The sequence below is a fragment of the Myodes glareolus genome, chromosome 3, assembly GCF_982192425.1.
Source record: "Myodes glareolus chromosome 3, mMyoGla1.1, whole genome shotgun sequence".
Taxonomy (NCBI): domain Eukaryota; kingdom Metazoa; phylum Chordata; class Mammalia; order Rodentia; family Cricetidae; genus Myodes; species Myodes glareolus.
The window spans coordinates 71,201,724-71,226,519 of NC_142028.1; the positions used below are offsets into that span (position 1 = coordinate 71,201,724).

Here is a 24,796-nt window from a genome sequence, read left to right on the forward strand (position 1 = left end):
CTCTAATGTATGAACCTCTTTTTTGGTGAATTATCAGCATGTGGCTAGATTAGAAGTCAGTGACTTGTTTCTGTAAATATCCAGATAGTAAAAAGCTTTACAGACCATATTCTTATATACCTCTATTGCTATGGCATAAAAGCAGCCATGGACAAAATTTAAATGATGGTGTAGCAATGTTCCAAATAATGTTTTTATTTTTAAAAACAGAAAAAGGGCTATAATTGTCCACTGGGCTATGATTTGATGATTTGATGGCTCCTGGTTTAAATTGGTTGTTTTTCATGCTTTTTAAAGTACCTTCGCCGGGCGATGGTGACGCACGCCTTTAATCCCAGCACTCGGGAGGCAGAGGCAGGCGGATCTCTGTGAGTTCGAGGCCAGCCTGGTCTACAAGAGCTAGTTCCAGGACAGGCACCAAAAACTACAGAGAAACCCTGTCTCAAAAATAAAGTACCTTCGTTAGGAATTTTGTTTATTTGATCTAATGACTGTTTGGGGGTTCTAAAGTGATGCTGGGGATTGAACCCAAGGCTTCATGTGTGTTAGGTTCTAAATGTTAGTGAGACTATTGAATCGGCCTTAATGAATATATAAAAAATTTGAAGTAGTATTATTGGATGACTGCTTCATTGTGTGGTATTGTATTTGGTATCTTATCCATAAAATGTGGTTCATACAATCAAGTAGTTGCAAATGTTGACGTATGTTTTTAACAGTTCACTGTTAGAATACTATTAAATTATACTGAAAATGATGTAGGGGGCAGGGAATTATTGTTTCCAAGGTAAGCCACTAAAAAATCTAATAAGGGATTCAATTTTTTTTTAAACACAGAAGACACCTAAAACTAACATTAATGACAAAAGCTACCTCAAAGTTGACATCTTTATGACCCTGAATGTTGAGAATTCTGTGATTATACAGTTCTGTCCTAATGAGCATTTGCTTGATCTTTTTTATATATAACTGGTTTTGTCATGTTCTCCATGTGCTATTGCTGTTTTCCTTTGTATAGTACTATGCAGCAGTTTTCATATACAGGTTTCAATATTATAAAATACTAACAAAAGGCTTTTACAATCAATGACACTGAAAAAATACTTTTAAAAATATACACACACACACCTGTTACTGAAATAGCAAGAGCTGTCCGTTCTTCACAAAAGCAGTATGTGTTGATTGTCATAGCAGAAGAAACTAAAGCTGCCCACAGATTAAGACTCACATATGAGTTAGTGATAGTCTTGACCAGGACTCTCTCCTCATGACTAGTCTAGTTTGTTTTCCATGATTACATTATTGCAATGGAAAATGGTTTTCTGTTTGTTCCATTTTTAATTGAAAATACATGAATATTAATAGTTAAGAAACCTACCTACCAATCTAACAACTACTTTTCAGTTTAATCTTAGATAACACTTAGCACCATGTAAAAAGTACATAGAGAAGTGTTTCCCTGCCCTCTTTTTGCCCCACCCTCTTTTTTTTAGTACTGGAGATAAAAACTAGGGTTTGGTGTGTGCCAAGCAAGTGCTTTACCTCTAAGTTATAATCACAGTCTGATTCTGTCCTTTCAATTCAGCATTATGTCATGAATATTTCTCTTGATTTCTCTATAATCTTAATAATTCCATAAACTGATATATACTTAGAAAGGTCTCCAAAGTAAAAGGAAGAAATTTAAGAAGAATATAGGTGAAACTGTGGCAATTAGAAACAGGACCAGATGCCCAAAGGAGAATTTTTAGAATGCTTATGGGCCATATTTCTCAATGTTTTAATCAGTTTTCTAATAGAGGAAGTAGAGCCAAAAGATGCCGTGAAGAAAAAGATAAACAATTTCCTAGAGAAACAACATAAGGAGGGCATTTTAGTAACTCTACTTTTTATGTTCTTAATTGTGCTCTGTGCTCACTTTTTTTTACAATGACAGACTCTGATATTAAAGGTAATGTTTTAACTTTATTATAAATCCTTATTCCAAATGTGCAGATACCATTCTGAAGACTTAGTTGTTTTAGCAATACTTGTTTTCCAAAATCAAGAAAGGTTTCCAGAGATCCAAGGTGAAGATTTAAGATGAATTGTTATTTCTATAGAAAGAACTACAAATCATACTGCAGAGGAACTGAAATATCACAAGTGACACTTTGTTGCCTGACAGCTAAAGTGACCTGTCTCCATGAGCTGTTGTCTTGTGTTGTGTTAGCTTTCTGATAACCCAAGCTCAAAAATGCAAGCCAGAAAAAAAAGAAATGCTGTGCCTATATGTATTCCTAACACGTTGGTCTTGCCCTGTTTGTCTCCCTGTCCTTCTGCTCAGGTTCCATACCACCCTCTGTAGGAAGCTCTGTAGGCAGTGTAAACGGATACCACACCTGCAAAGGTGAGAACTCATTTCAACAGTGCCTCCTTGTTGGATGTGTTAGTGTTCATGTCTGCTATGTATGTGTTCCAGTATGTGTAAATTAACAGCTGCCAGGAGGGGCATGAATGATGGTGAAAATGATGGCATGAGGATGGTGAAAATCTGGAGAGGATCAACTGTGGTGCCTCCCTGTTAGCTGGCTATAGGCTAAACAGGTTGGCATCCTGGAACTAAAGTTCTGAGCAAAGATACTAGGTCACCAGATCCAGTCAGCAAGGAAAGACCTTCTATAAAGTGTATATGGATCTATGAGTTATAAAGAAGTATTCTTAAGCCAGATACAGTGGTATTGGTCTATAAACCCAGCTCTTGAAGGTAGAGGCAAGACAATTAGGAGTTCAGGCTTTCACTAGCCTTGGTTATATCAGACTGTCTCAAAATGGAACAAAGCTAGTCCACCCTCAGTCTCCTGCTGAAATAGTGTCAAACTATTTCTCAGCAGCTAGAAGAAGAGGGAGAAGAATGTTTCAGGTTGATTAATCCCAGAAGTATGCTTTAGTGACATCTTATTTCATTTCCTCACTCTGTCCTTCCTATATTTATTCATCATTTTATGGCATATATCTTTGTGTAAAATGTCAAAGCCAGAAAGCAGATTAATAGGGGTTCTTTTACTTTGTGTATTTAAACAGGAGCTTTGATGTGATTTGGAGGAAGACAATTACTAGTTGACTAGAAGAATTAGAAGAGGTGCTTATACTGACAAATCATTTAGGAATGAGAAATGAAGGGGAGAGCAGTATTACCAATCTCATTGTTTTTTCTCTGATACTAGATCTTACAGAAATCCAGTGTGACATGTCTGATGTAAATTCCAAGTATGAGAAACTGGGAGAAATCCTTCGAGAACGCCAGGAAAGCCTTCAGGCTGTCCTCAGCAGAATGGACGAGGTTCAGAAAGAAGCAAGCTCTGTATTACAGTGGTTAGAATCAAAAGAGGAAAATTTGAAAGCCATGGATGCCTCTTTGTCTCCAACCAAGACAGAAACAGTAAAAGCCCAAGCAGAATCTAACAAGGTACTGTGTTTACCGTGAACTGCATTCCAGCAGTACGGGTGCTCCTGTCCAGTCTTAGGACTGAGCCTAAATGGGGACAGTTCCTGACTGTAATTGGTGGTATGTTGGCCCTCATTTTTTAACATACCTCACTCAAGTCTTCTTGAGAATTTTTGTTAACTGTTGTTATAATTCAGATTCAAAACGGGGGAAAAAAAGACATGTTTGCAGAAAGAGGAATGATCCCCCCCGCCCTTCACATTATTAGCTCATGGAGAATCGAGTCTTGTTTACCATGTAATGCTACCAGATAGCCAAGCTTTTCTCATTTATGCATCTTTACAATTATAAGGAGAACCTAAAAAATTTTGCCTATTTATTTATTCTTAAGATTGAAATGTAAAGAGAGATGGCTTAGCAGAAGTCCCAGGTTCAGATACCAGCACTTACATAGTGTCTCACAACCATCTACTCACAACTCAGCTGTCTACAACAGCTGGTTGTATGGGATCCAGCTTCCTCTTCTGGCTTTCTCTGGCAACAGGCATACATAAATACAGCAGACAAATACTTGCTTACATAATAATTTTAGTGTTTTAAAAAATTTGAAATGTGGACTAAAGAGATTATCAGAAAATATAAGAACATAAAATTTTTCTTACGAAAATTTTCTCCAAAATTTTAAATATCCCAATTGATTATGGTATGTCAGCTCTCCAACTACCAAGATATTGCCATTATCTTAATCTTACCTTGGCACTTCCAATTAATAAGAAGTGATGGTCCTTACTTAGTTGAGTTTTATTGACATGTTGTGCTTAAATGAACTCAGATCTTGTCACTTTCATTGTAGAGTCAATACTGAAGCTAAGTTCATGAAACAAGCCACACACAGGGCCAGAACAAGTGAGACTTCCCATCCACTCAGTCTCCCAGTCATTTCTACCACACACAAAGCCGGGTTTCTGCCCCCAGAATCTCAAGGCATGTATGATATACTTCCTCCTAGGCTTTCCTGACTGAATTGGAACAGAATTCCCCTAAGATCCAGAAAGTAAAGGAAGCTCTGGCTGGATTACTGAGGACATATCCCAACTCAAAAGAAGCAGAAAATTGGAAAAAAATGCAAGAAGAGCTCAGTAAGTCATCACAGGAATGTTTTATACTTAAAATATCTTGTCTCCAAAGCAAATTGAAAACGTCAGTCCCTGTAAAGCTGGGGTTCGTTTCAGTTAACTTCTGAGAGCAAGCAGAGGCCTGTCTCTGTTTCTCTAGGACCAGAAAACTGCCTGGATCGGGAAAATTCTAGAAATTAAGTCAACAGAAATCTGGTTTTCTAGGACAAGTCAAGCTGGTAGTCTACTCTGATCAGAAGTTTAAGAGAATATTGAGGATAAAAATGAAAGTGGGAAGTGGTGGCCCACACCTTTATTCCAGCACCTGGTGGTAGAAACAGGTGGTTCCCTGTAAATCTGAACCAGCCTGGACCGTAGAGCAAATTCTCGTCCAGTCAGGGCCACATTGGAAGACCTTGTATCAAAAAAGAAAAAAACAAAACAAACCTGGGGTTCAAGAGCTGGCTCAGTGGTTACAGGCACATTCTGCTCTTTTAGTGGACCAGAGTTCAGTTTACAACACCCATGCTAGGCAGCTCACAGACTTCTGTACCTCACGCTCCGTCACCTCTGGCCTCTGAAGAGTACTGCACTCATGTGCACAAACCCTCACACTGACATACATAATTTAAATTAAATTAAATTAAAAGAGAAATGGGAAATAATCTAATAAAGAGATAAGTAAATTGTGTGTTCATAGTATTTGACTACACATAATTTAGGTGGATATTTGTTACAAAGATTTCTTTTCATGAAAAGAATATATATTTTATGTATATAATTGTTTATCTAATAAATAAATAACACAAGATAATTTATGTAATTCATCTTATAGCCTGTGGGGGACAGGGTGCTTCCATTCACTTTCATCAGTGTAGTTTCTTATTACTAACAGCCCAATGAATACAGAACTATTTGTATTACTTTAGTTCTTAAATATTTTTAAGGTTATTTTTAATTTTTAAAAATGTCGAATAATGGCTCATGTCATTTCCTCTTGTATATTAGGAGTACAGCTTAGAGACCAGGCCAACGGCATTCTCTCATTTCCTCTCAACAGATTCCCGATGGGAAAAGGCCACCGAGGTTACTGTGGCTCGCCAAAAGCAGCTAGAGGAATCTGCAAGCCATCTGGCCTGCTTCCAAACTGCAGAATCCCAGCTCCGCCCTTGGCTGATGGAGAAGGAACTGATGATGGGAGTTCTGGGACCCCTGTCTATTGACCCCAACATGTTGAATGCACAGAGACAGCAGGTCCAGGTGAGCCATGTAGTTTAACGCTTAGAGCAAAGAAATGGGTATCATGGAATCTGGATTTGAGTGCTTTTTCTGGTGAGTGGATTCCATTACCCCAGACAAGGTTCTCTTTCCTCAGATTTGTTTGTGTTTTGTTTTGTTTTTTTGACACAGGATTTCTCTATGTTACCTTGGCTATCCTGGAACTCACTTTGTAGACCAGGCTGGTTTTGAACTCACAGAGATCCCCCTGCCTCTGCTTCTCAAGTGCTGGGATTAAAGGAGTACACCACCATAGCCCAGCATATTAAGCAATTCTTAAGATAATGCTGCATCATCTTAGTAGTCTGGTCCCTGGAGTTTTATGGCTTATTTTCAAAATGGACTGGCACAATTCAAACTCAGTTTTTGTTTTGACACTGCCTTTAGATCTGTTTTCTCTGTCTAAACATCTCTGTGTCATTTCTCTTTCAGTTTATGCTGAAGGAATTTGAAGCTCGAAGGCAGCAGCATGAGCAGCTGAACGAGGCAGCTCAGGGCCTCCTAACAGGGCCTGGGGATCTCTCTCCATCCACCAGCCACGTGCAGAGAGAGCTCCAAAGCATCAATCAGAAGTGGGTTGAGCTCACTGACAAGCTTAACTCCCGTTCCAGCCAAATTGATCAAGCTATTGTTAAAAGTACCCAGTACCAAGAGTTGCTCCAGGACTTATCAGAAAAGGTGAAAGCAGTTGGACAGCGACTGAGTGGCCAGTCAGCCATCAGCACCCAACCTGATGCTGTAAAGCAGCAACTAGAGGAGACCAGTGAGATTCGGTCCGACTTGGGACAATTAGACAATGAGATTAAGGAGGCTCAGACACTGTGTGATGAACTCTCGCTGCTCATTGGTGAGCAGTACCTCAAGGATGAGCTGAAGAAACGTTTGGAGACAGTTGCCCTGCCACTCCAAGGCTTAGAAGAGCTTGCAGGTGAGCTGAAGTGAGAATAGCAGAAGAATAGCACAGCAGGCCAAGACTTCAGGGTGACCCTAAGTCACTTTTTAGGGTTGGCATAATGTCATCCTAGCCTTGCTTTCAGTAATCATGAGAGCTGTTGTGGTTATTAGCCATTGAGCACTGGCATATATTGAGCACTGGCATATATGGAACTCCACATAACTGAACACAGTCCTGGAGATAGAATCTCTAACATTACATCAGCTAGCCTGCAGGCGCTCGTGTCCAAGCATGCACTAATGGGTGGAGTTCTATACACACTTTAGCTGAAGCACTTGTTTTCTGTTTGTTGTTGATGGGCATGCATAGCCTTGACCCCATTATGCAAAGTTAATAATGTATTTTGCAATTTTTAAGTTTTTCATTTTTAATTTTATCATTGCTTACATGTAGTATCTGTAGAGACCAAGAAGGGGTGTCTAATCCCCTGGAACTAGAGTTACAAGGATATGCGAACTGCCTTGTTGGTATTGGGAACCAAACATGGGTCAGTCCTTTATAAGAGCAGTCAGTACTCCTAACTGCTGAGTCATCTCTCTACCCTATTTTGGACTTTTTTTTTTTTTTTTGAAGAAAAACTTTGTTATTGACTTGTTCCTGTTCTGGAAATGTTATGACTTAGACATGTCAGGTCATGTTACATGATTAATAAGAGGATTGAATATGTATATAGGAACCTGGCTTTATACATATTTTGATAGTAGATTCTCAATATTTATTTTCTGTTCTTAAGATTAAACCGTACCCTGTTAGCAAACATTTTATATCCCATGTTCAGGCTTGATTGATTTTAATTTCATTTTCTTATGTCAGCTGATCGCATGAACAGACTCCAGGCAGCTCTCGCCAGCACCCAGCAATTCCAACAAATGTTTGATGAGCTGAGAACCTGGTTGGATGAAAAACAAAGCCAGCAAGCAAAAATCTTCCCAATTTCTGCAAAATTGGAGCGACTCCAGTCTCAGCTACAAGAGAATGAAGAGTTTCAGAAGAACCTTAATCAACACAGTGGTTCCTATGAGGTGATTGTGGCCGAGGGGGAATCTTTACTGCTTTCTGTGCCTCCTGGAGAAGAAAAAAAGACTTTGCAAAATCAGTTGGTTGAACTCAAAAGCCACTGGGAAGACCTTAGTAAAAAAACTGCAGACCGACAGTCTAGGCTCAAGGACTGTATGCAGAAAGCTCAGAAATATCAATGGCATGTGGAAGACCTTGTGCCCTGGATAGAAGATTGCAAGGCCAAGATGTTTGAGTTGCAGGTTACTTTGGATCCAGTGCAGTTGGAGGCCAGCCTCTTGAGGTCAAAGGCAATGCTGAGTGAGGCAGAGAAGCGCCGTTCCCTGCTGGAAGTACTGAATAGTGCTGCGGACATTCTGATCAATTCTTCAGAAATAGATGAAGATGAGATCCGGGATGAGAAGGCTGGACTCAACCAGAGCATGGATGCCATTACAGAGGAGCTACAGGCCAAAACGGGCTCTCTAGAAGAAATGACTCAGAGGCTCAAGGAATTCCAGGAAAGCTTTAAGAATATTGAAAAGAAGGTTGAAGGAGCCAAACACCAGCTTGAAATCTTCGATGCGCTGGGCTCTCAAGCCTGTAGCAATAAGAATCTTGAGAAGCTAAGAGCTCAGCAAGAAGTTCTGCAGGCCCTGGAGCCTCAGGTAGACTACCTGAGGGACTTCACTCAGGGGCTGGTGGAAGACGCCCCAGCTGGATCTGATGCCTCCCCACTTGTGCACCAAGCTGAGGTCGCCCAGCAAGAGTTCCTGGAAGTGAAACAGCGAGTGAACAGTGGTTGCCTGACAATGGAAACCAAGCTAGAGGGGATTGGGCAGTTTCACTGTCGAGTTCGAGAAATGTTTTCTCAGTTGGCTGACCTGGATGATGAGCTAGATGGCATGGGAGCCATTGGTAGAGACACGGATAGCCTCCAGTCACAAATTGAGGATGTACGGCTATTCCTTAACAAAATCCAAGCCCTCAGGGTCGACATAGAGGACTCTGAAGCAGAGTGTCGAAAAATGTTGGAGGAAGAGGGGACTTTGGACTTACTAGGTCTCAAGAGGGAGCTAGAAGCCCTTAATAAACAGTGTGGTAAACTGACAGAGAGAGGGAAAGCTCGCCAGGAGCAGCTAGAGCTCACCCTGGGCCGAGTGGAGGACTTCTATAGGAAACTGAAAGCACTCAATGATGCCACGGCAGCTGCAGAGGAGGCTGAAGCACTCCAGTGGGTTGTGGGCACTGAAGTGGATGCCATCAACCAGCAGCTGGCAGATTTTAAGGTAAGTCTTGCTCTCCTTTTTTTTCCTCCTTTTTCTCACTGATGCTTAAAATTTAGATGACAGTTGAGATTGCATTTTTCTCTTGGGTCCTGATTTCCTTGTTCTCACTTTTATTACCACTAAAAACACTTGTGTGGAAGTCTAAAAAAAAGTCTTTAAACATTTTTCTGTTGTAGTTTCTTTCCATTTTTATAGTCAGTTAAGGATATGGAAGAAAGTGTTTAAGCCTTGTCTCTTAGCCTAAGAATCTCCTCATGATTTATTGGACTTTCAAATTAACAAATTTGGTTACTGCATTGAAATTGAATTCATAGTCCTGTTTTTCAAACTGAGCTATTGTTAGCCATTTCCTGAAGTGTTAATTTTGCACATCTTTCAGGGAGACTTTATTGATATGAAACAGTGTAAGGTTTTCATGAATTATTAAATGAAACATTGAGTCAAAGAAATCTCTGACTTGCAACAAGCAGCCCATGAATCCTCCTGACACTCTTCAAGTACAAGTTCCTTACCTGTAGGAGAGTTGGAGAAGTTCTGCCTTAATTGCAAAGTGTTTAGTCCTTTACCATAGTCAGTCTTTCTGGTACTAAAATTTTGAGTCTAAATCAAAATAACAGGGGCTGGAGAGATGGCTCAGAGGTTAAGAGCACTGACTGTTCTTCCAGAGGTCCTGAGTTCAATTCCCAGCAACCATATGGTGGCTCACAGCCATCTGTAATGAAATCTGGTGCCCCCTTCTGGTCAGCAAGCATACACAGACAGACAGAACACTGTGTACATAATAAATTAAAAAAAAAATCAAAATAACAGGAGGTGATCAAGTGACTGAACCCTAAAGTGTGGGTTTGCTGGTCAAGTGCTTGGTTCAAGATTCCTGTAGTTACAGTTACCCAAAAAAGTCTCTCGTTCTGCTGGCATACCCTTCATGGCACAAGGAATAGATTTGGAAATAGTATAGGTAGCACGTCATTCTATCACCAGTGCTAGTTACTCCCACAGATGACACTGCTGCCATCAGAATATAAAGTGAGGACATGGTAGGTAGCACACGCCTGTAATCTCAGGTCTTAGGCATCTGAGACAACATTGAAAGTTCTAGGACAGCCTTTAAAGCAAGACCTTATCTCAGAGGAGGAAGGGGCTACTGGCATCAAAACAGAGGCACACTAACCCTGGAAGGTTATAACATTATAGACCAGATCCTAGTGTGACATAGGCAGAAGCCACATTTGGAGATAGTGTAATTTGTAGCTACAAAAGGTCATCAGAGCTGAGTAGTGTTTGGTAGTTAGAGAAAATTCAGACCCATTGCACATACCTCTGTTTCATTGGCATTGGGAAAACTGACATCAATCCCTATAGGCTACAAAATAGTATCATCTCAGCGGATCCTAGTTTGTGGACAAATTATTTGAAATTTTTTGTATGCAAGTATTGGGCCTGCAACTTGCTGGGCAAGTATTCTGCTAAGCTGTGACCCCAGCTTGCCTCATTTTCTCAGCAGGGTATTGGGCATACATTTTCCATAAAGAGTACAGGTTGAGGGCTGGAGAAATGGCCCAGCAGTTAAGAGCACTGGCTACTCTTCCAGAGGTCCTGAGCTCAATTCCAAGCACCCACATGGTGGCTCACAACCATCTGTAATGAGATCTGGTACCCTCTTCTGGCCTGCAGGCATACATGCAGACAGAACACTGTATACATAATAAATAAATAAATCTTTAAAAAAAAGAGTACAGGTTGACATTAGAAGATATTATTCTCTTATGGTGATATTTTCAAGGATTCTTGGGGCTGCTTTGTAGTAAATGTCCCCGAGTCACCATAGTCTGAGTGCCTATTGAGTTCTTGTTTGGATTTTCTATAGTCTATATAGATAAATAGTGAGGAGGTAATTTTTGAATTTTTTTCCCGACTACCATGATGTTAAGCATTATATTTTGTTCTCTGTATAGCTGGTTTCAACTAACTACAGATTGAAAATATTTTAGGAAGAAACCCAAAGTGTAAGAAATAGCAATATAACAATAAAAAAAAACATAGTTTTAAAAAATATAGCATAACATGATCTATATTGCATTAGGTATTATAAGTAACCTAGATATGATTTAAAGTAGATGAGAAGATACAAATACTCTGTCACTTTTAAACATGGATTGAGAATGTGTGAATCTGAATAAGTATGGGGTTCTGAAGTCATCTCCTGAAGGACCCCACATGTACTGCTGCCGTCGCTTCCACAGCAGTCGCTGGATCTGCCTGTAGCAGTCTGGTCTTCAGTGAGCTAGAAAATGAAGTAAACAAGCTCTGAACGTTGTATTAGTCAGGCATGGTGGCACATGACTGTAATTACAGCACAAGGGAGGCTGTGGTTGGGAGATCATGAGTTCAAGGCCAGTCTGGGCTATATTTCAAAAAGCATTAGATGCTAACTCTTTTTTTCTGAGCCAGGGCTTCTATATGTGTAACAGTTACTGGCAGTCCTGGAACTCGCCTTGTAGACTAGACTGGCCTCAAACTCAATGAAATCCGCCTGCCTCTGCCTCTCACGCCTGGCTGGATAGAAATTTAAAAAGGAGCACCTAGAAGACATAAGTTGTGTTTGATTTGATAAGACTTTTTTTCCTTCGTTTACTTCAGTAGTTCTCAACCTTCCTAATGCTACAACCTCTTACTGGATGTAGTTCCTCATCTTGTGGTGACCCCCAATCATAAAATTATCTTCGTTACTATTTCATAGCTGTAACTTTGCTGCTCTTATGAACCATGATATAAATATCTGAAATGCAGGATCTCTGATATGCAACCCCTGCGAAAGTGTCATTTGACCCCAAAGGGGTTTTTGAGAGATGTTCTGGAATTTGATGAGGCTAGAAGATTCACTGGGCATTGCTGGGCATTACTGCTTTCATGTCTAGTCTGTTAGTTCCCTCAGGGCGCTCAGAGTTCAGTAGCTGCTTAGCTGTTAGAGCCAGCTAGCTTCGTTGTTTTCTAAGAATAAGCTTCCTTCCTCTGAATATTATGATCATAAAGGTTGGAATCAGTCAGTCAGCTGGTTACTGGCAGGGTGTTTATCTACAGGGGTGGGGGAAGGGAGTGGTGGATGCAGGCATGGCAAGCCTAAAAGTGAAGGGAGGAGGGTGCTAAAGTGCTTTGTTAAAGTTCATAGGGACTTACTATAAAATGGTCAGTACCCTCTCCCCACCACTCCTAGGTTTGTGGTCAAGTCCGAGTCACTAACTTTCCTAATAGGGAAGCCTTTTTTTCGCCTCCTCCCAGCAGAGGACTTTGGTCAAGGAGGGAGGAGCACTCTTTTGGCTGAGCTCTTGGGAAATGAAAACAATGAGAGAGAAACTCTCCGCCAGTTGCCCAGCCCTCTAGAAGTTGCATAATTGTCTTTTTGGACCTATTCTAAGGACTGAATCATTTTCACGATGGGGATAAGTGTTGAGCTTCTGGATTAATGTGTTGTAGTTCAACAATTGATTAATCTGCCCTTGCCCCAGCAGCAGGCTAGATTCATAAAGATCGACTCAACTTTCAAATGCAAATTATTTTCAATAAGAAAAATCAAGTGAAAATACATATTAAAAGTCATTTTAGCTTAAAATTTTCTTTAGCACACACTCTGAGGGAAGATAAGAATCTGTGAGGCAGAAACACAGGCCATGCTTTGACTTGACTAACTCAACTCCTCCTGGGGATAGTCAGATAGTCCAGTCCATGGAGGTCCTCAGGCTTCCTTGGCACAGCAGTGCTGATAAACTCATAGGTTGCAGTTAGTCTGTGGGAAATAGTTTTCATGATGTGGAAAAATAAAAGCCATTATTCCTAGGGAAGATTCTCCTTTGGTTGCCCGTGGGTGACTTGTAGAATCTGGTTGGGTCGGGGTGTATCATTCAGACACCAACAGAAGACCCTTTTTCATTCTAAGCAAGTAAATTCCTCAACCATCTGCACTGAGACATTCACCATGGCCCCATCTCTTTCTGTGGGAAATAGACAGGAAGGGGCCTTTCCAGAAACCATGACTGAAGCATGTTTTCAAAAAACTGTGAGGAAAAGCTGTTAGCTAACCTCTTCAGGAAATCCCGTTTCTGATTATTGAGGAAAAGGAATTGTGTATGTCTAACAGGGGATTAATAAGAAAGGAGGGACCTTTGTTTATAACACTGAAACTTGAGCCAGAGAATTCTCCTAGTGTGACCTTCCTGTGAAGGGTAGGGGAGCAGAAAACAAATCAAAACAAACAAACCTATTCAGTCTGGTGGTTAGTAAGAAGCTTTCCTCATTTGGAAACTGTCTGTAGATTGACATTCTGAGTCTTAACTTCACCTGTCCTTTGCACCCCTGTTCCCCAACAAGAGTCATGCTTGAAGCCCAGGCAGAAAGGATATAATAGTTTGGGCATCACATAATGAACAACATCTGTGTCTATGTGGAGTCATTTGGGTTTTGTGCCTGTGATTAGGATAAGCTATAGACTTAAAAATCTCCTAGGGTCTGCCAAGTTTCCCACATTGCGTAATAAATGTCACCTAATGGTACATTTGAGGCATCCAATCCAGTCAATCTTTTGGTTTTGGTTTTGAGATGGGGTGTCTTGTAGCTTAGGCTAGCCTTAAACTTCTGATCCCCCTGTCTCTGCCTCAGCTGCTGGGATTACAAGCTTCCATGCCAAGTTTTATGGATCTCTAAGAATGGAGCAGGACTCTGTGCATGCTAGGCAAGTATTCTACCTTGTGAACTATAGCACCAACCCCAGACTTCCTTGTTTTTGAGGCTGGCTAGCAGGGTGTAGGTTCTGCAGCAGGTTTACTAGCCCTGTCCTCTTCTACCCCAGTGGTTCTCAACCTTCCTAATGCTGAGACCTTTTAATATAGTTCTTTATATTGTGGTGACCACCAACCATAAAATTATTTCATTGCTACTTCATAACTGTAATGTAAATATCTGATATGTGACCACAGGCTAGAACCGTTGCCCTAACTCAAGCTGAACAGAGTTTAGGGTCAATGATACTTACAGCTTCTGTCTGACAGAGTCGGGTAGCCTTCTAGCAAACCAGAGCGGAAGCTCTTCAGTCACAGTCCTTTGATTTTCCCCCTCGTGGTAAACAAGCTTGTCCAGCCTCTTATGTGCACAGATGAAAACCCTTGGCCGATAGAGCCCAGCATGGTACTGAAAGACTGCCAATTTGCAGATACTTGTTCGTTCCTTTCTCCACAGAACAAAGGTATTATCAGTTGGCCCAAGGTTTGCCAGTTAGTACACCTGCCTGAGAATGAGTCACTAGCGATAAAGCAAATGAGGTCAGCATTATCTACCTGCCTTGGGAGAGAAGGGAAAATCAAAGCAGGGAAAACCTGTCTGTTGCTGCAGGGTTAGACACCCCCTTTAAAGCAGCCAACGGGAGGCAGACTCCACCCTCTAGTCTCCTCCTTTCCCTAGTGCTAACTGAACCTTGGACTGTTTGAGATTTTTTTGTTTGTTTGTTTTGTTTTGTTTTTCTCTATTTCTTTTTCAAACAAACACCCTGTAGTGCTACTCGAGTGGCAACTGGGATCCAAGGAAGAAAATACCCTAAAGTGGCTTCCTCACCTTCGGCCTGTAAACATTTTTAGTTCAGTTGTTTTTTATTGTGGGGAGCTGTCTTGCTCATTGGAGAGTGTTGAGTAGCATCTCTGACCTGTATGTACTAGCAATAGTAGCTTCCCACTTGTAAGAACCTGATATTCCCAAAGGCCCCCTGAAGGCAGAGCTGCCCTCTTTAGAACGTCTGCTCTGGGAGAACATTGCCTCAGTTGGGATGGGTACTAGCTGATTAAGTTAAGTATTTGTATTGCAGGCAACCTCCTGATAATCTGATTATGACTGTGTGTTAGCAACACTGCCTCTAGGTCAGCCTGCCTTTAGACCAGCTCTGAAGCCTTTGTTTTTCTGGTGATAATAATTTGTGTCTGGTTGAAATTCTCCTAGACACTTGCCCTGGCGTGTGAGATTTATATGCAGTTGTTAGCTCAGGTATTCAGCTGATGATGCACTGGAGTTTTCTTGGTGGAAATACTTCAGGGCACTTCCTTGTTCTGTGCCTTTAACGGAGATTACAGTACGTCAGTTGTTCTCTGGAACCAACCCAAAGTTTGACTGCTGGTATTTATAACCTTATGTGACCACCCTCCACCCCTCACCCCCCAGAATTCCAATGCACTGCAATAATCCTCTCCACCTCCACTACCAACTGAATGGGGAGGAGGCAAAGGAACTTTTGTGTTATGTCAAACCTTTTCTAGTTCTCTTTGTAAAGTATTACCCGCCAGACAAAAGGACTACTGGCAACTGAGAGAAACAGAGACAGAGGAATTGTCTTCCCTGATTGGTGATCTAATCAGCAAGTCGTCAGCCCTGAAAACACATACAAGTAACATTATAAAGTCTGAGCAGGTTGTATTTTCATATTAGGAAGGAATGTGTGTGTGTGTAGCCACATACATATGCATATAACAACAACTAAAGGAAAAGAGGCCTTGAATTTGAGAGAGCAAAGCTAACATGGGTTAGAGGGAGGGAAGGGAAGGGAAAGAAGAAAATGATCTGATTATATTATAATCTCAAAAACTAAGTTCTAATAAATTATTTTAAAAGTTTTGCCACTTAGTATTTTAAATATAAGCATCACTTGGCATAATCTGAAGCCTTTAGCCACTGCATTGTCCTGAAAAGCCTTGTGCCTCAGTAAATGTTAACTGGAATATCATCAAGAAGTGCTGATAAATCTCACTTTTGATAGCAAAAAGATTTTTTAAACAGTAAACAAATATATTCTCAACCAAAGAAAAGGACTGAGCACTTGGATTTGAGCTTATGGAAACTATATACAGTATTGCACCTAGCATTCACAACTGTAAGGCATCATATAGCTTTGTACAGAAAGAAAGAAAAATCTATTTCCAGAAAAAAGCAGAATACAGTCTGTGCAAAAAAAAAAGTGTTAAATATTCGATTAAGTAAACATGACTTATGGAGATCATCACAGACTTGCAGAACTAGACAGTTTATTGCTATGTCTAAGAATGGGTGCAAGTGGTCTCAGCCTTAGCCTGACCTTTAAAAAAATACTGGAGTCTGATGTAGTCAAGTATGCCTGTAGTTCCGGCTGCTGGAGGCTAAGGCAGATGGGTTTCTTGAGGCCAGGAGTTCAAAGCCAGTTTGGACAGTATAGGAAAACCTGAATACTTTGAAGCTAGTGCTCAAACCTTTTGGAGACATAGAACATCTCTGACCTGACAGTTGGTACAGTTGTCTACTTTGCCAAGAATAAAGTTAATGCCACAGGCAATCCAGTCAGGTCACTGCCGAAAAGGACTGCCTCCTGCCAAATGGACATGTCCCAAGACTCAGCTGTCATAATTGGAAAAACCTGGCTATGAGAAGAATGTGTTTCCTCTTACCTTCTGTAACTGCAAGAAGCACAATGCTTAAGCACAGTACTGGTGGCAGGAGGGGGCTTTTCAGTCCATCCTTACTTGCTCTGTTCCAGTACTTTGAAGGGTAGTTAACAGTGGGAAACAGGCACAAAGAATCACTCTGTAAGACTGTAATGGGAAGTGCAGCAAGAACGTCTAAATGAGTTCTTATAACCATCCTGTAAATCAGGCATTTAAAATCTCAGCTTGCAGATAAGAAAATTTAGACTTGCTGGGCAGTGCTGGTGCACGCCTTTAATCCCAGCACTTAGGAGGCAGAGGCAGATGAATCTCTTGTGAGTTCAAGGATAGCCAGGGCTACACAGAGAAACACTCGGAGGTGGGGGTCGGGGGATAGGGAAAACTAAAGTTTAAGAGGAAAAAACAAATTTGCTCAAGCATGGAGCTGGAAAGACACTCAGTAGTCAAGTGCTTTCTGTTCTTCAGAGGGAAGATGGAAGTTCAGTTCCCAGTACCACACTGCTCACAGCCGCCTGGAACCAACTCCAGGTCCAGAAGATCCTCTGGCTTCTGAGTTTGTACTCAGGTACAAACTCACACAGAAACACACAGACATATACACATAATTTAAAAAATAGTATATTTTTAAAAATAACTTGCTCAAGCAACTTAGCAAATAAACTTTTGAATGAAACTGGTGTGTTTGGTATGAAATTTATACTGTGCCAGTGGTTCCTCACCTGGAGCATTTGTGCTCGTTGGGAGTCATTTAGCAATGCCCAAGAAACAGTGCTCTCTCTCTCTCTCTCTCTCTTTCTCTCTCTTTCTTTGTTTTTTTTTTTTTTGTTTTGGGTTTTTATTGTTGTTTTTGTCATTGTTGTTTTGAAGTAGGATCTCACTATGTAGCCCTCGCTGGCCTTGAACTCACAGATATATACCTATCTCTGTCTCCCGGAGTGCAGTCGGCAATAGGAAGACTGCTAATGGTGTCTAGTGATTGCTACTGGATATTCTAAAATACACAGGATAGTTCCTCGCAGTGGAAAAAGTTACTCAACCCACTTTTAGAAAGATAGTAGAAAGATAGCAGAAAGATAGCGTAGGACTGGAGAGATGGCTTAGCTGATAAGAACATTGACTTCTCTTCCAGAAGACCAGGGTTCGATTCCTGAAACCCACGGAGCAGCTCACAGCTGTCTTTAGCTCCTGTTCCAGGGAATCTGGCACCCTGTAGGCAAAATACTAATACATATGAAATAAAAATAAATATTTAAAAAAGAAAGATAGTGTATAGTGATATTTTATTTGTGTTTTAATAAATAAAGCTTGCCTGAAGATCAGAGTGCAAAGCTAGACACACTAGTCAACCATACAGGCCAGAAGTGTTGGTACACACCTTTACTCCCAGAACTCAAAGACCCTCCTAAGCTACATGAGAGTGAATCAATCTGAAAGAGAAACAGAGCTCACACCTTTGATCCCAGCACTAGAAAGGAATATAAGACAGGACTGCAGCCTCAGTCTTCAGTCTGAGGATTCGTGAGGACAGGATCTCACCCTTTTGGTCTGAAGATTTGGTAAAGGTAAAAGGTCTCTCTAGTGGTTGGCTGCTTTGCTTTTCTGATCTTCAGCTTGAACCCCAATATCTATCTGTCTCTGTGTTTTTAGTATTTGTGCTACAATAGGGATTGTTTTTTGTTTTTTTTATCTTCCTTCAGACTACATGAATACTGCCTAGAGAAGCTTCAGTGGCTCTCCTCACCTTACTAAACATTTAGTTAAGAAATAGGGTTGCTTCCTGGGATGACTTCTGCAGTCAGGATCTTTGTGAACTGATTTGACTCAGTGGCTAAAGAATTCTCTGTGCTTCACCAGTCCCCACCCCACCCTGCCACAAGGTTCCTGCTGTGGACATCAATCAGCTGTGTATCTCAAGCTACTTCCTGTAGGGTGTGTTGTGGAATGGCATCAGCCCCTGCACCAGATGGGAGTGCTGATCTCAGTGTCATTTTATCAGATGCTGGTTGGAACAAAGGATTCCCTCTTGAAAGACTGAGAGCTGGTGCAGTTGGACCGTCAGTGTGTACACATATGGTTCCCACAGAAAAGGGAGACATAAATCATCCCGTAGCCTTTTAAAACATGGGTCTCCAAGGTGGAATTCCTGCACTCTGACTTCACCTTTGTCTTGGCAGTGCTTATTCTTCTCCCAAATCAATGTGTGAGCCATCAACCTGATGAACTACGTGGTGGCATCCTTCAGAACCGACTGGTTTCTTTATCCCAGTCTTTTCCTTCAGTCTTCGACTAAGTACTTGATTGCCAGTTTTTCTGGTCCTGTTTCTGATATAGTTACTCCTGCACTTCAGTTAGTTTTTGTGCTCTATAAGTCAATATTATTTTCAAGTCATTAACCAGAATTAACCAGAGCACATTACCGGCTCAGTGAGTTTCCTAGCCACCCAGTTTCTCATCAGATCAGCTTTAATAATCTTGGAGTCCTAATTAACTGTAGCTTTCATCACACACCACCACATTATCTCCTGCATTGCCATGCAGAGGCATTGGCTGAGTCAGCGTCTTTAGGAGAGACATTTCTTAATATTAATCAGTCTTTAATTAAAACATCAAAGCGTAAAAGGAAAAAAACATCAGTTTTGTTTGAGGAACAATCAGCTTTTGAAAAGACAGAATTCATCTCTCTGCAGTATCAACCCACACTGTGATGTTTTACAAGAAGTCTTTTTTTATGGTTTCAGTAAATACTGACTATATCTAATATTTGGTCTAATATGTATGTATATCTGATCCAGAGGTAGATGATAAGAATTTAAGGCACCTGAAGGTTTATCCTACTTGAATTCATGATATCGTTCAAGTGAACCATTAGGCTGTATGATTTTATGGTTAATCTTCAAAAGTGAGCTAGCTGTTTTGGATCTTCTATCTTCCTTCCTTTCCTTTCCTTTATCAGAGAGAGGGTGTGAAGGGATAGAGGGATGGACAGGCACTTGTGGAGATCAGACAACCTGCGAGAGTTGACTCTTTCCTTCCACCATATGGGTTCCAGAAATTGTACTTAGGTCATCAGGCTTGGTGACAAGCACCTTTATCCATTGAGTTTTCTGGCCAGCCCTTTGGTCTAGTTCTTTAATCTCAAACCTAAGTTGTCTATTTGTTCATTTGTGATCAAAAATAATTATTTGAGTAGGGGCTAGAGATGTACCTCCAAGGTATCATACTTGCCTAGCATGCACAAGGCCCTAAATGTGATCCATATGCACACCAGTAACAAAATTAAAGAAGTGGGGTTTTTTGTTGTTTGTCTTTTGGTTTTTTGAGACAGGATTGGGGGAACTCACTCTGTAGACCAGACTGGCCTGAAACTCTGCCTGTCTCTGCCTCCCTGAGTACTGGGATTAAAGGCATATGCCACCACCGCCTGCCAAAGAAATGTTTATTAAAATGTCTGTATTACTTGATCTAGCTTATTTTCTCATATTTGAGAGGGAACACCTGCAATAAGATTGTTCAGTGATCCAACCCAGAAAAGCCACTTTGATAGTCATGGTGATAGTCGTATCACCTTGAAACTAAAGAAGACTACTCAGTCCAGGGAAGGCCTTTATCATGATGTTCTCAGCAACCAAGGCAGGGCCCCCAACTCATTTTTTCAAAGCACTGTTTGCTTTTTTTTTTTTTTGAGTCCTTATACAATGAGCACCTATCTCAGCTACTAGGATGGAGATGCCTGACCATGTCTCATGAAGATATCTCAATTCCTAGTCTAGAGTACAAAGTAGGTTCCAATAAATATTTGTTGAACAAATAAAAAGATTAAAAAGTATAACTTTGAGCCAGGAATGAGACATGAGCCTAGTTATGTGTGGTCCTGCTTCAATCCTCAGCATTGTTAATTAAAAGAAAAGAAAAGAAAAGAAAAGAAAAAAATTAATACAGCCTCAAAGGGACTAGAGAGATGGCTTGGTGCTTAAAATCATTTCTTGTTTTTTCAGAAAACCAAGGTTCTGTTCCCAGCACCCATGTGGTAGCTCATGTTCATGAGGAGTTCTGGATGGTCCAGTGCTTTCTTCTGATTTCTACAGGCTCCAAGCATGCACACATATGGCAAAAACAGTCATACACATAAAATCAAATGAATAATTTTTTAAGAATATAACTTCAGTTGTCCAGGGGTGGGGTAGGGAGCCAGAAGAAGGCACTCTCAAGGGATGGCAAATACTCCACACACCCATTAGCCTTGACCTCTGCTGTCTGACTCAGCACCCACGCTCTGAGACTGTTTCCCTAGAAATAGTCATTGGCTTCCCATTTGACTAATTGGGTAACGTTGTCTAATTCACTGTCCTCTTTCTTAAAGACTTGTTTTTAGGGACTGCTGGCTTAGTCAGCCAGAACCTGCCACACAGCATAATAACCTGAGTCCAGATCTCTAAAACCCACATAAAAGAAGTCAGACATAGTGGCGTGCATCAATAAGCCCAGAGATGGGGTGTGAGTAAAGGGTACTCAGAGGCAAGTGGATCCTTACAGCCCATTGGCCTGCCAGTCTGCCATAGCGGATGAACTCAGGTTTAGGGAGAGTCCCTGTCTCAAAAAAATGAAATAGAATGAAATAGAAGAAGACATTGTCCTCTGGCCTCTAGGTACATGTGTATGTGTATCTACATGTACTCATCCACACAAACATGAGAAACCTTGACTTGAGGCTGGCCTCACACTCATGAGTTCTGAGATTACAGGTGTATGCTACCATGCCTGGCATCTACTTATGGTCTCATCGTTCTCATCTCTTCTGCATGATCTGTTTGCCTTTGGATTTGCCTTCCTACTAAATATGTGACTTCTGGAGCTCTGTCATCTGTCCTCTTTCTTCTTTATATTCATCCATGCTGAGATAGCCAGCCCCACACTGCTCCACGGTGAAAGGCTTCTAAATCTATATCTCTACCTCAAAATGGAATCGTCTATGTGAGGGACCATTCTAGACAGCTCTACATGAGTTGTCTTTGAATGCTCTAAACAAAATGAATCAATACCTTCTTCCCATACTGTTCCATGTCCTTAGTGACCCCAGAGTAATAGTATAGCATTATCTTTATTTTCTCTCTAACCTCTACTTTCTACCCAGTTCGCAAGTCTACATCTGACTTCATTTTTTTCATAGTCCTTTATTTCATTTGTACTTTTTTTTTTTAAAGACAAGTATACTTACCACCTCAAGATTCAAAAGTTAAGGATTTAGATTCTCAAGTGTGGCAAAAAAGAGATAGATGTTAGCTGAGTGAGTGTCCCACACGTTTCTGTTAAGTATTGTTTTCTCTTTCTTGTGACAAGGTCTTATTCTGTAGCACATCCTAGCCTCAATTTATGTTAATCCTCCTGTCTCGGCCATGAGCTACCCCACCTGATTTATAGTTAGCTAAGTCTTGTAATAATGCTTTTCTGAGTAAAGCATAACATTCCCTTAGTATGGACTTCTTTCAATTCTAACATTTTTTTTCCCTCCACACAACCTGTACTTAAGCCATGCTGAATTAAAATTTGCTTCTTTGGGAACTTTATTTTTGCTGGGCATGCTGGAGCATACTATAATCCCAGCACTTGAAGATAAAGCAAGAAAATTGTCAATAGATAGAAGCAGCCTACGGTTACATAGCAAATACCTATCTTAAGAAGAAGAAAAGGTGGTGGTGCAGCCTTTAATCCCAGCACTTAGGCAGATCTTTGTGAGTTCAAGGCCAGCCTGGTCTACAGAGCTAGTTCCAAGACATCTAAGGAACACTGTCTCAAAAACCAAACAAACAAACAAAAGTAGAAGAAAAAAATATTGTCCTGTCTCAAGTTCTTTACTTGAAATACTTGTTTTGTACTATTTCAGTGTATCTGAATCCCAATGTGGTGAACTGTGGGTGTAGTTCAGTTGTTGAATTGCCTATCTAGCAGGCACAAGGCTCTGGGTTCCATCCGTAGCACCACTTAAACCAGGTAAAGTTTTGTACACTTAAGTCCAACATTCTCAAGAAGTGAAGGTGAAGGCAAGAGGATCAGAAATTGAAGGTCATCCTTGGCTACATAGACAAGCCTGGACTACATGAGACCCTGGCTATAAATAAATAAATACTCTAATGCCTATAAATAAACAATAAATATCCCAGTGAAAAAATATTCCCTCCTTGAAGCCTTTTCTGATTCCTCTTGCCTTCCTGTCTCCTACCTTCTGTCAGGTCTCTCTAACTTATAAAACCTCACCATTTTTATTGTCATCTCCTTCTTGGTAACTAACCATTAATCTAAATAAGAAATCAATACACTGTCTTTTGGAAAGTCTACAAGCAAGGGCTTTCAAGGGCCGTGGGAGTTCTGTAGAGTGTGTAGAAAGTTTTCTTAGGAGTTCAGGAATACACAAGAACTCAAATATCTTCAAAACCTTTGGTTTCCTATTTAAGACAAAATTTAAGAAAAAGAAATTCATACCATATTCTGTTGATCTGTATGCTACACAGAATGTGCTATCTTTATAATAACAAAAACACAAAACATGGTAGTCACTGATGCCCAACAGGGACAGACTTAATACTGTGGAGTTCTCACTTGTCTCTGAGTAATGCTCATGAAGTCTAGATTGAAGATTTAAAATTCCTAAGATCCAGCCCCCTGTATCCACTTCTGTCTAGTGAATCCTCAGAGAGAGAGAGAGAGAGAGAGAGAGAGAGAGAGAGAGAGACCCAGTCCCTGGCAGGTAGATGAAAAGGCATTTCATTCACTGAGGTGTGGTAAATGTGGGAATCTCTTAGATTATTCAGGCAAGCTGGCAGTTCAATTTTGGGCAGACAAAGGCAATGCCAGATCCAAAGCTTGAAGGGGGCTGGTATGAGTGTATGAGAGGACTCCACCCAGCTCACTTTAATTAGGAAGACGCTAGAAGGGTCAGCATAGTTCTTTCTTTTAGGTTCACTAGAGGAAAATCTGACACCAGATTCTTTTCTTAGGAATTCCAAAGTGTGTAGGAATTTTTTTGAGCTCTGTAATCAACTAACAGGACACTAATTTGAAATGTGGCTTGAACACATCCATTTGTGGTTTCAGGGTGGGGAAAGCATCAGAAGAAGTACTCTGGAGCTCCCTGTGTTTCTCCTCAGAAGTTTAGTAGGGCCTGTGAATGTACAGATGCCTTTTGTGTTAGAGCTATCAAGGCAACAAGAGGGTGAGAACTGAATCAAGTGTTTATTTCAGTCAGATGGCTACTGGCAGAATTCCACATACCAAAACTAAAGGGATACTCGTGAACAGATAAAAAGTAAGACATAAAGGAAGAGGCCTTCCTTGTGCTTTATCTCCTTGCTTCTGTGTAACAGATACCAAGGACAAAAAGGAGCAAAACTAGGAGGCTTCTTGGTGGTTGTTTTTGAAGGGGTGGAACCATTGGATTGTGTGAGTCTATAATGTGTTGGGGTGTGTGTGTGTGTGTGTGTGTGTGTGTGTGTGTGTGTGTGTGAGAGAGAGAGAGAGAGAGAGAGAGAGAGAGAGAGAGAGAGAGTCCGAGAGTCTTCAGTGAAGACCACGATGGCCTCATGCTCACAGAGATCTTCTTCTGCTTCCTGAATGGGAGGACTGCAGTTAAAGGAATAGTCATCGTGCCTTGTGGAATCTTTTCTAGAGGCTTTGTTTAAACTTTTAGGAAGTTTCTCTGGTATTTTAACACCTTAATTAAATAGAGTATGATTAAAACTGATAAGTAATTTGAGTCTGAACCCCAGTTGCTAGATTGTTACTAGGAGAGTAAAACAAGGTGGATAGGTGTGGGGAGGGTTTAGTTAGGAAAAGACTGCTGTGATAGGCACCTGCCCTGGTGAGGAAACAGGGAAGGAATTCCTGGCTGTGAAGGCTGTGATTCCACATCGAGATCATTCTTTATAATGGGATAACCACCCACCCTTAAGTCCAGAGCCAGAATTCCTTAGATTCTTCCTACCAGAGGGGCCCTGGCATGCTACACAGTCTGTTAGGATATCTGAACACTTGGTAGATGTATTTGGCTAGGAAGACTTGCTAGTGAAATTAATTCTGTCCACTTTGGGGTTTTCTAGTTGTATTGAATAATTACAACAAAATTAAAACCTGAATTCCATGAATTGTGAGGAATCAGCGCAGTAAACGGATCTGCTCTTTGGTCACAGTGTGCCATGGGTGCAGGAACTCTTAAGGCTCATCCCGAACAAACTGTAAGATTTGTGAATCTGTTTCACAAGGCTGCTCTGCCACATGACTGCTTCAATTTCTGCTCA

General features: G+C 40.9%; 1 protein-coding gene and 1 long non-coding RNA gene across 17 annotated transcripts in view; one reads left to right on the plus strand and one right to left on the minus strand.

The window, feature by feature from the left end:
* Macf1 (microtubule actin crosslinking factor 1) overlaps nucleotides 1-24,796 on the plus strand; it is a 333,972-nt gene that overhangs the window by 245,655 nt on the left and 63,521 nt on the right. For 14 of the 16 annotated variants that reach the window (XM_085686536.2, XM_085686537.2, XM_085686541.2 and 11 more), the window contains 6 exons: nucleotides 2,327-2,389; nucleotides 3,207-3,448; nucleotides 4,437-4,566; nucleotides 5,603-5,802; nucleotides 6,253-6,748; nucleotides 7,589-9,060. In XM_085686536.2, coding sequence (XP_085542662.2) covers nucleotides 2,327-2,389; nucleotides 3,207-3,448; nucleotides 4,437-4,566; nucleotides 5,603-5,802; nucleotides 6,253-6,748; nucleotides 7,589-9,060 — 2,603 coding nt within the window. The remainder of the gene's footprint in view (nucleotides 1-2,326; nucleotides 2,390-3,206; nucleotides 3,449-4,436; nucleotides 4,567-5,602; nucleotides 5,803-6,252; nucleotides 6,749-7,588; nucleotides 9,061-24,796) is intronic. The other 2 variants (XM_085686545.2, XM_085686553.2) reach the window with 1 other exon arrangement.
* On the minus strand, nucleotides 1,946-14,430 carry LOC146895169 (uncharacterized). Its single transcript, XR_015000917.2, has 2 exons — nucleotides 14,087-14,430; nucleotides 1,946-8,544 (listed from the first exon to the last, which is right to left on the minus strand). It is a non-coding gene; the product is annotated as an uncharacterized LOC146895169 (long non-coding RNA).